The sequence below is a fragment of the Amblyomma americanum genome, unplaced genomic scaffold, assembly GCF_052857255.1.
Source record: "Amblyomma americanum isolate KBUSLIRL-KWMA unplaced genomic scaffold, ASM5285725v1 scaffold_393, whole genome shotgun sequence".
NCBI lineage: Eukaryota > Metazoa > Arthropoda > Arachnida > Ixodida > Ixodidae > Amblyomma > Amblyomma americanum.
In genome coordinates this window covers 1-10,000 of record NW_027526864.1, presented here as the reverse complement: position 1 = coordinate 10,000, position 10,000 = coordinate 1, and the positions used below count along the sequence as shown (strand labels likewise).

General features: G+C 53.2%; 2 protein-coding genes across 2 annotated transcripts; one reads left to right on the top strand and one right to left on the bottom strand.

Annotated features, from left to right (window-relative positions):
* Positions 1-414: 414 nt before the first annotated feature.
* LOC144112529 (uncharacterized) lies at positions 415-6,085 on the bottom strand. The gene has a single exon (XM_077645339.1). It carries the CDS (start codon positions 5,265-5,267, stop codon positions 810-812), a length of 4,458 nt encoding a protein of 1,485 aa, XP_077501465.1. The 5' UTR covers positions 5,268-6,085; the 3' UTR covers positions 415-809.
* Positions 6,086-7,253: 1,168 nt separating this feature from the next.
* LOC144112527 (pre-rRNA-processing protein TSR2 homolog) lies at positions 7,254-7,775 on the top strand (the record flags this gene model as incomplete). Its single annotated transcript, XM_077645338.1, has 1 exon — positions 7,254-7,775. A coding segment is annotated over one exon (522 nt), but the record flags the coding sequence as incomplete, so codon positions are not given.
* Positions 7,776-10,000: the final 2,225 nt, after the last annotated feature.

Sequence of the window (10,000 nt, the reverse complement as noted above, 5' to 3'; positions counted from 1 at the left end):
CCACAAAAGCAAGCACAAAACAAGAAAAGCAAGCGCAGTCGTACACAGCACCTTCCGGACTGCGCTGACAATTCGAGGCAGGCACATCAGCACACGCACACGCACAGAACTGTCATTTGTCCCCTTTTTCTGGAAACGGCGTCGGCCAGCAGAGACATAACGAATGGCCAATAGATGGGTCGTCCCGTCGCCAGCGTTGCCTGCAAGTTCGGGGCCGTGTGCGTAATCGAGGTGCTCATCTCTCTTCGCCGCTCGTGCTCCCGGCTTCCCGCGCGTCGCCCAGAAGCGGCGCCGCTCGCTCCCACGGTGAATACGCGGGGTCGGCACCGCCGCCCGCGCAAAGAACAGAAAGGGAGCGTTTCCCGGAACGCGCTGCGGGGGAAAGGGTCGTTTATGGGACGACACATGCCGCCGCGCTATCACCCAGTAACAAGTACCAGGCCAGCACCTTGGCGCGGGCACTTGTCGGCGTCTCCGTGTCGGCAAACAGCTCGCCGGCCGGCGGGAACACCTGTCTCTTGAGCTCAGCGGCTCTACAACTTCCCCCTCAAGAGGATATCTGGGCTATTAGCACAGACTAGCCGAAAATATGACAAATGAGACACTGAGTTCATGCAAAAAAAAAAACGCACCACACAAATACGCAGGGGTACGGGCGTCTTTCACATTGTCCGTCCTCCTTCTCGCCCGTTTCAGTCCCGCAGTCTTGAGTAGGAGTCGGGCAGTTTTCACGGCACCAGCGCGGACACAAAACACAAAAGGAGCACATACACACTGGCTTGCGGGAACGTTCACGTTCGCCGGGGGGCTCAGGCTCGATCTGCTCCCTCCCATGTTACGTTGGGGAGGCGAGACAACGCGTCCGCATTCGCATTGTTGGCCCCTTTCCGGTGGGTGATCGCTACGTTGTAGCGCTGCAGTGCGAGAGCCCACCTCGTCAGCTTTGCCCCATGCGGCGTGCACGCGGTCAAATAAGACAGAGGGTTATGGTCGGAGACGACATTTATTTCCGCCCCAAATACCCAGTAGTCAAATTTTTTCAGCGCCCAGATAACGGCGAAAGCCTCGCGCTCGATTGTCGACCACCTTGACTGTGTCGGAGTAAAGCGGTGGCTGGCGAAGGCAATCGGCCTCTCCCGACCACCATCGTCCATTTGTGCCAGACAGGCGCCAGCTGCGATCTCAGACGCATCTGTGAACAGCCAATAAGGCTTGCTAAGATCCGGAGTGCTCAGCATAGTTGCACGACAGAGTGACATTTTCATTTGCTCGAACGCCCGTTGGGCTTCGTCTGACCAAGGGATTGGGTTTGGTACTCCACGCTTCGTGAGAGCTGTCAGCGGTGAGGCGACTTCCGCGTAACCTTTCACGTACTCACGGTAGTATCCGCAAAGCCCAAGAAAGCTACGGAGCTCCTTTCTTGTCTTTGGCGCGTGTATGTCCCGTATAGCGGCGAGTTTGTCAGGGTCTGGTCCGTGCGTGCCTCCTCCCACCACGTGCCCCAAATACCTTATGCGCGCCTGGCCAATCTGACACTTTTGACTACTTACTTTCAGCTTAGCTTCACGTAAAAGACTCATGATTGACTCCAAATGCTCGAGATGCTCTGACCATGACTGCGAAAAGATCGCGACATCGTCAAGGTACGCCGTGGCATACCCTTGGTGCTTGGACAGAAGTACGTTCATCATTCTTTGGAACGTTGCTGCAGCATTTTTTAGTCCGAAAGGCATGACGCGCCAGGCGTACTGGCCGTCATGCGTCACGAAGGCCGTTAAGTGCTGGCTCTCTTGTTCTACCGGAACCTGCCAATAACCGCGTCGTAAATCTACCACAGTGATAAATTTCGACTGGCCTACTTTCATGATGAGTTCCTGGGCGTGCATCATAGGAAAAGCGTCTGTTTTCGTCCCAGCATTGAGGGCTCTGTAATCAACACATAGACGGACCGAGCCATCCTTTTTACCCACGCATACCACGGGATGCGCGCAGTCGCTTTCGACTGGGTATATCAGCCCTAGCTCTAATAGCTCCTCCACTTGGCGGCTGACCTCCTTCCTGAGAAGTTCGGGCACTCGATACGGGAAGGCTCGTTTGGGTCTGTAACCGTCCTCGAGCACGATCCGATGGGTTCCCACTTCCGCGATCCCGGGGGTTTCGCTAAACACCTCTGGGTACCTCGCGAAGAGCTCCGCTATTTCGGAACGTTGTTCTTCTTTGAGATGGGCCATTTTTGTTGCTTCAATGGGAGTTTGTCCTTGAATTCCGGCTTCCGCGCAAGGCGCGTACTCTACGTTTCCAAACTCCTCATCTTCATCGAACACTACGCCTACGTGACTGACTCGCGCGTAATATGGCCGGAGCCGGTTGGCATGTACAACAGACGTCTTTCGCGCCCCAGTATCGATGCGGTAAGAATTTTGTCTCTCTCGTCCTACCACTGGGAACGGCCCCAGCCATTTCGGTGAGAGCTTGCCGCCACGATCTGTGTCGAACAAAAGCACCTGGTCGCCGACATTGAAGCTCTTAACACGTGTAGCCCTGTTGTATGCCTGAGCGTAGCTACCTTGGCGAGCGGTAGCCGTTAGTCCTGCTACCTCAGCCGCTATCTCCATCTGTTCGCGAAGCTGCTGAAGGTATTTCGCGGGCGCCTCTCTGAGTGTACTTGGGACCCGTATCTCACCCGTCCACGTGCGCTGCAGGATCGCGAGCGGTCCGGTCGGATTCCTGCCGTAAAGCAAACGAAACGGGGCCACGCCTGTTGTGTCGTGGGGGACCTCCCTGTATGCCCACAGCACGAATGGGATTAGTTTGTCCCAGTTTTTGGCGTCCTTTCCCACAACATGAAATATCATGTTCTTGAGTACGCGGTTCCACCTCTCGACGGTCCCGTTGCTCTCTGGATGTTCCGGCGTAGAAAAGCGGGGCGAACATCCCAGCCTAGCGAGGAACGCCTGTGTGAGCTGCGAGGTAAAGTTTGTTCCCTGATCGCTACATATGACCTCGGGTACACCTGTGCGACTAAACACTGTCAGCAACGCGTCGCACGTCGCTCTTGCTGTTAGTGAACGCAAGCAAATCACTTCAGGCCATCGCGTACATAGGTCCACCAGGCAAAGTGCATACTTGTGCCCTCGCGCGGAAGGCACGTCAATCGGCCCTATTATATCCACGTTAACCACCTGGAACGGGTGTTCCGGCCTAGTGAGGGGAGTGATAGGCACCCTATCTCGGATCGACCTGTCTGATCGGATTTGGCACCCGTGACATGTTCTACAGTGCTGCTTCACTTCCTGTTCGAGGCCAGGCCAATAAAAGCTGTATTTTATCCTTGCCCTTGTTTTCCTGGGCCCGAGATGGCCTCCCCACAGGGACTCATGCGCCAGCAGCAGTACCTCCTGACGTCTTTCGCAGGGCAACACCAACTGCTTAACCCTGGCACCAGCGATCGTGTCCCAGTGGTACAGCAGTCCCTCCGATATGAACATGCCCCCCTTTCCGGATTTCGCGTCAGACCAAGCCTTTCGGAGACTTTCGTCGCTCACCTGCGCTGCACGAAATTTCTCCCGCTGGCTGAGAGTCTCCGGTGCGTCCGTCACTTCCTCATCCCGCAATTCGGCCGGCGGGGCTTCCGCACTTGTTTCAAGTATAATCGCCTCAGATACCGTTTCGCTTCCTGTACCAAACTCGCTACCGGGCTGGCCAATTGTCGCATCGGATTTAGGGGTCTCGGCAAAGACTGCCACTGCTTCACCCTGGCTGCCTTGTGATAACAGCTCCCAGTCTTCTTTAGACAGAAGACAGTCCACTCCTTCGGCGAGCTTATTGGTCAGTGCACAAATAATCCGCACCTTTTGCGGCTCTAACAGTAACGCGGACGACCTCAGACCGATGGGGAGACTTACTAATTTTGCTTCGATTGTGTTTCCGAAGGCTGCCACTAACCTAATGTTGCCCGTTGTTTCACGATACGCGTTCGGCACGAGGTCCTCCCTCACAACGGTGACCTCGCTGCCGGTATCCAGTATGGCCACGGTGGGTACGCCAGCGCAGTCCAGCTGCACTTGTTGCAGCCTGGACTTCCGTATTTCCTCTCGCTGAGGCACCTTGATTTCTGCGACCAAAACGTTCACCGAGTGACTCGCCGGGGCGTCCCTGACAGTCCCTGGGTCTGCTATTGTCACCGCGTTTGCCCGGGCGTCTCTACGGTTATCGTCTTTCTTTTGAATAACTCGCGGGCAGTCTTTAGCGAGATGACCTGCAGCTCGACATACGTAGCATGTGGGCTGCCGTTTCCCGTCGTGTGCAGCCCGTGATGGGGCCAGCGACGCGCTGCGTGGGCCAGCCTGTTCTTTGCTTGCTGGCTGTGCGCTCGCCTGTCTCACTCCGCGGTTCTTTCCTTTCGCCTGCTCGAAAGTTTGCATCGCCCGCGCAACCTCATCTGGCCTAAGCCATTTCTCGCCCTCGCGTAAGCGAATGTGCTCAAGGCCTTCCGCACTAAGGCTCGCCTTCATTCGGTCAGCTACTATGAGCGAAACCACTTCCTCCTTGGAGCTCGCTTGTCTTGAACGGAGGTAATACTCGAAATAAGTTTTTACCCGTGATGCGAACTGTGCCCATGTTTCATCCTTCCGTTTAGACGCTCCTTCGAACCTCTCTAAATACTCGGGCGGGCTTAGCTGAAGCTCACTCAAGACCGCCGCCTTCACCGCCTCGTAATCACGGCACGCTTCGTCTCCCAGTCCACGCAACAAGTACCTCACCCGCTCCGTTAGAGTCGGAATAATCAAGTGCACCCTACTGGAATCGGGGACGTTGTAAGTCGCAAACATCCGTTCGACTTCATCAAACCACATAGGTACATCTGAGTCGGCTGGCAGCCTTAGTCCCTTAAGGACTTTAGCACACTGAGTGGTCGGGTCCAGGCCTGTCTGCCGCTGCCCGCTCCAATCCGAGACAGGTGGGGACTGCCTGGCACCCCCAAACTCCAGTTCAGCCCTCCTCATCGCTATGCGCTCCTCTGCCTCCAGTTTGAGTCTTTGCAGCTCAAAATCTAGCTCTAGGCGCCGCAAAGCATAAGAATCCGGTTCTATATCAGCAGCTACCCCGGGGAGCTCACTGCCTGTCTCGACTTGAGCTGTCCCTCCCGGGGGCGCTCTGCTTTCCCCTAGGTTAGATGTTTCATCTGTGGATGTTTTCGGTGTCATGCCGCTCTCCTCTGTCTCACTGTCCGCCGTGCTCGCCATCATGCCCCGCGTCCTAACCATACACCCCTTTAAATTCGAGCCGAGAGTCCCCTAGCGAATCGTAAGAAATCCCGCTCACCAGTGTTGCGTCGACGCTCGCTCCCGTCGGTGCGCTCTGCTGCTCCCTGCCGTGAAGCCACTCCCTGCAGGCCGCTTGGGACGACTGTACCCCGAAGGTCCCTGGGTCCCAGTGCCTCTGAAGCTCCGCTGTCACGCAGTTCCGCTGTCGCTGACGGTCCGTCGAGCGCTGTCTTCCGGTGTTCAGGACCCGACACCTCTGGGTCTTCGCTCGAGCCGGATGCGATGGCTGCCAATCCTGTTCGACTGCGCCAGTTGAGGTTCTTTTCTTCCTCGCTTGCTGTTGCGTAGCGAGGTCAGGCCGTCTCGTTGTCGCTACGGCCCGGAATTCTGATTGGCAGTTGAGCGAAGGAGGATGACGATTTTCGTCTTTGGACGAACAAACAAAACTTTATACAGGTGAGATTAGAGTAACATGGATGATACAGTTTAGACAGAACAGGACAAAGGGAGATCAACAACAGAGTGGAGCCGCCAGAGCTCTCCCTGTCCAAAGCTCCTGGCGAGAACCCCTAGCTTCCCGCCAACATCGTCTCTTAACCCCTCAGCTCATCGCTGATTGGGTCGTAGAAGTCGCCAATAGCTGGGCATTTAGGCGGGCCCACCGTGCTTCCAGCGAGACCCACGTGACCCACAAAAGCAAGCACAACACAAGAAAAGCAAGCGCAGTCGTACACAGCACCTTCCCCTCAGGAAGTCGGACTGCGCTGACAATTAGAGGCAGGCACATCAGCACACGCACACGCACAGAACTGTCATTTGTCCCCTTTTTCTGGAAACGGCGTCGGCCAGCAGAGACATAACGCATGGCCAATAGATGGGTCGTCCCGTCGCCAGCGTTGTCTGCAAGTTCGGGGCCGTGTGCGTAATCGAGGTGCTCATCTCTCTTCGCCGCTCGTGCTCCCGGCTTCCCGCGCGTCGCCCAGAAGCGGCGCCGCTCGCTCCCACGGTGAATGCGCGGGGTCGGCACCGCCGCCCGCGCAAAGAACAGAAAGGGAGCGTTTCCCGGAACGCGCTGCGGGGGAAAGGGTCGTTTATGGGACGACACATGCCGCCGCGCTATCACCCAGTAACGAGTACCAGGCCAGCACCTTGGCGCGGGCACTTGTCGGCGTCTCCGTGTCGGCAAACAGCTCGCCGGCCGGCGGGAACACCTGCCTCTTGAGCTCAGCGGCTCTACACTCTTCCTTCTACGGTAATGGCCCGCCAGTTGCACACATTCCTCTGTTTTCGCCAAACGCCCCGGTTACTACTACTACTACTACTAATACTACACCGCTATTATTAACACTACGACACTAAATTCAGGCAACGGGCCTTTAACAGTTGTCGCTGTAGAAGCGCGCCTGTGCCATTTTTAGTACATGTCAAGTTGATATACCTGGTGTTTCACCTAGGGCTTTACACAGTTTTTAAAAATAGGCTTTTTGAGTTACAAGAGCGCTTTTTTCGTAATAGCATTGTCAGCGGTGCTGTATATCAGAATGCAGCTAAGATGTGCTAACGGCAGGCTGGTTATCTAATATTGAATATTTAAGTTTTTAGTGATTACTGTTTGTCTCCTTAATTATTGAGAGACGTGGAGCCCACGCTAAATAATGTCCATATCAGTTTCTAGAACTTCGAGAACGCGGTTACCCTCGGCGCTATGACCCAGCAAATTTTGTCTACATCGCGCCAAACAAAATACATGCGCTTTCGAGATGCTTGCAGGCAAAGCAACCTCTCCAGTGCGCGTAATTCGTCGAAATTGCCAAAATTTGTCGGGTCGCAGCGCCGAGGGTAACCGCGTTTTCGAAATTTTAAGAACTGATATGAGTATTACTTAAATGTGGGCTACATGCCTCAATAATTTAGAAGCCTAACAGTGATGATAAAAAGTTAACTATTCAGTATTAGTTAACCAACCTGCTAGTCAGCACGTTTTGACACGTGTCCGTCAAAACGCTAATTGGTGATTGGCATGGTCTACAGATTGCGATTGAAAATGGCATGAGCGGCCAGCAAGCGCGACAGAAAGAACAATGGCTGGTCGGCGTCCTGGAAGAATATTTCGCCGAAAACGGTAATCTGCACCTCGATGAAGTGGCAGATTTGATAGCAGAGGTCATTGACAACGAATTCGACATCATCACCGAAGGCGACAGCTTGGACCAGATATCGGCCTTGTTGTGCAAGCATTACCAGATGTGCAAGGAATTCAAGGAAAACGAAGTTTTACAGTCACTTTCCCAGAGGCTACCGCCTACAAGGACACTTCGTGTATCTATTGCTGGCGAGTATGACAGTGACGATGAAGCCGAGGTGCAGAATCACATCAACACAGAGGTGTCATCACAGCGAGGAAGTCTTCTGTTGAATGAACCTGGGCCAAGCCGGCAACAGCAGCCGCGGAGACAGGGGCCCGATGAAGACGGTTGGGCGGTAGTCAGGCATGGAAGGAGAACATAAGCTCTGTCAATAAGTTTTGTAATATTAAATGTCTTGTGCATTAGCTAACACGCCTTAGCTGTATACTGATGTACTACACCGCTGACAATGCTATGCTGAAAAAAGCGTTCTTCTAACTCAAAAATCCTATTTTTAAAAATTCTGTGAAATCTTAGGTGCAACACCCTGTATATCATGTTGTACTGAAATGTTAAAAACGCGGCATCCGGCCAGGGACCCCGGAACAGGGGTGGGGGCAAGGGGGGCGGTCGCCCCCGCCCCAACATTTTACCAGAGTGCCCCCCCCCCCCCCCCCCCCCACAGTCTCGATCTGCATGCATGTGGATCAGATTGCTGACAATTGAAACACTTCAGTTCTAGGACTATTTTAATGCAAATCGCAGTGGGGCTGAGCTGCTTGGCTTCGTAGCCAGATGTAAAGCATTTCGTATATGAGTAACTTAAACCAGTCATGTCCCAACACGAGTCGACCGTCAGACCCGTGTACGTGATCATGATTACCAGAACTTAGACAACTATGCACAAACTTTTTAATGCACTTGATCACTCCTCGTGCGTAAAGCTTCCTATTTCAGTTCGTTTTATATTGCCGTGAATATTTGCACCGTCTGTTCGTTCGCACTCAAAACCGCCGGCACGCGGCTTTATCGTTTTGTAATGCGAGATGCGACCAGACTTATCTCCATTGAATGTGGCCGCGTGCAAATGCTTCCGCATTTTTCCAGATTGTTGTATTTGCTGTTGGTTCTTTGTCTGTAAGGCTCCTTGCCAGCTTTAAATTGAGCGCGGCCAATAACTGCAGGCATTCATTTCGACAATTACCGAGGCACGCTTGTGGCTGTCGCCACCGCCGGACTCATTCAAGTTCTTAGTGGGCGCTATTCAGCCCCTTAAACAGTTTCTTTGGAAGCATTAACCTTTCAACGTTGAAAAATAAATACAAAATAAAAAATGTATAATATCTATAATGTAAATGAGCATTAAATAAATAAATAACAAAACCTGCCCCCCCCCCCCCCCCCTCCACTAAAAAAAAATGTTGCGGAGTCCCCGGCTCTTTGTTTCGGTCTATACTCTCTCGCAAGAACGTTATTGTGGCGCCAATATTTAAGCAGAGGGGTGCTTCTATATATATTCGGAGGTTGTGGGTTCGGATCCCCACCGCCGGCATGGTTGTTTTTTCTGCTGCTGTATAATTTCCTTCAAGCGACAGATTAATCGATGTTTTAGTCTCCCATTGATCAGCACTATAAATAAAAAAATGGAAACATTCCCTTGTGCTCCTTGGTTTCGGTGACTGTTCGCTTCACACACACACACACACACACACACACACACACACACACACACACACACACACACACACACACACACACACACACACACACACACACACACACACACACACACACACACACACACACACGCGCGCGCGCGCGCGCAAAAGTGATTTCTTGGCAGCTGATTGATCAATATAATATACAGTCACCAGAAATTGAAAAACAACAGGATTTAATTCACGACGTTTCGGCTGGAGGCTGGTCCTCCAGCCTATTATATATATATATATATATATATATATATATATATATATAGTCCCTTTCAGTCCCCCCGTTCAATAACGGGATTGTCACATCGCTGAAAAGGGCAGCACCCAAGTGAGGGCGCTGATTCAACGCTTCTCCGCCTACGTATTGGGCCGTGTTGTCGCTGGCCTTGTCTTATCGCCGCGTTGTGTTTACGCTGCTGGCGTCCAAGGCCAACCAGATAGTGCATCGCACGTACTCCCACTGTGACGTAGCGCCGTCTTTCCCCAGTGTGTGGCGAGATAGCCGCACTCGCGCCACTGCCGAACTGTGCTGGATCGGTAATTGGGGGAAATGCTTTCAGAGCGCAGCGCACCCTCCTCCGTTGTTGTCCTTTTTCGTGTGCGTGGTATCTCTGGATGAGACTTCCTCTGTGGCATTTAGTGTCAGTGTCACCATCGGCGTCGTAATGTCGTTACCCAAAAAACTTACCAGTTGGGGCCCCTGTATAAAACTGGGCAGCTTTACGCACCGCGAGGACATACGCTGTGTGCTGTGACGGGCGCTGCAGTGGAACGCTATTAATTTCACTTCTACCACGAAGTTTTTTGTGCTGTTTAGGCGCCCAAATTTGGTTCATCCAGTGCGGTTGTGTTTCGCCACTCAGTCAGCAAATGACCTTAGCAGCGGGCTGAGCAC

Excerpts from the sequence above, each read along its gene's own strand:
- LOC144112529 (XM_077645339.1), bottom strand. The coding sequence starts at position 5,267 with ATGGTTAGGACGCGGGGCATGATGGCGAGCACGGCGGACAGTGAGACA.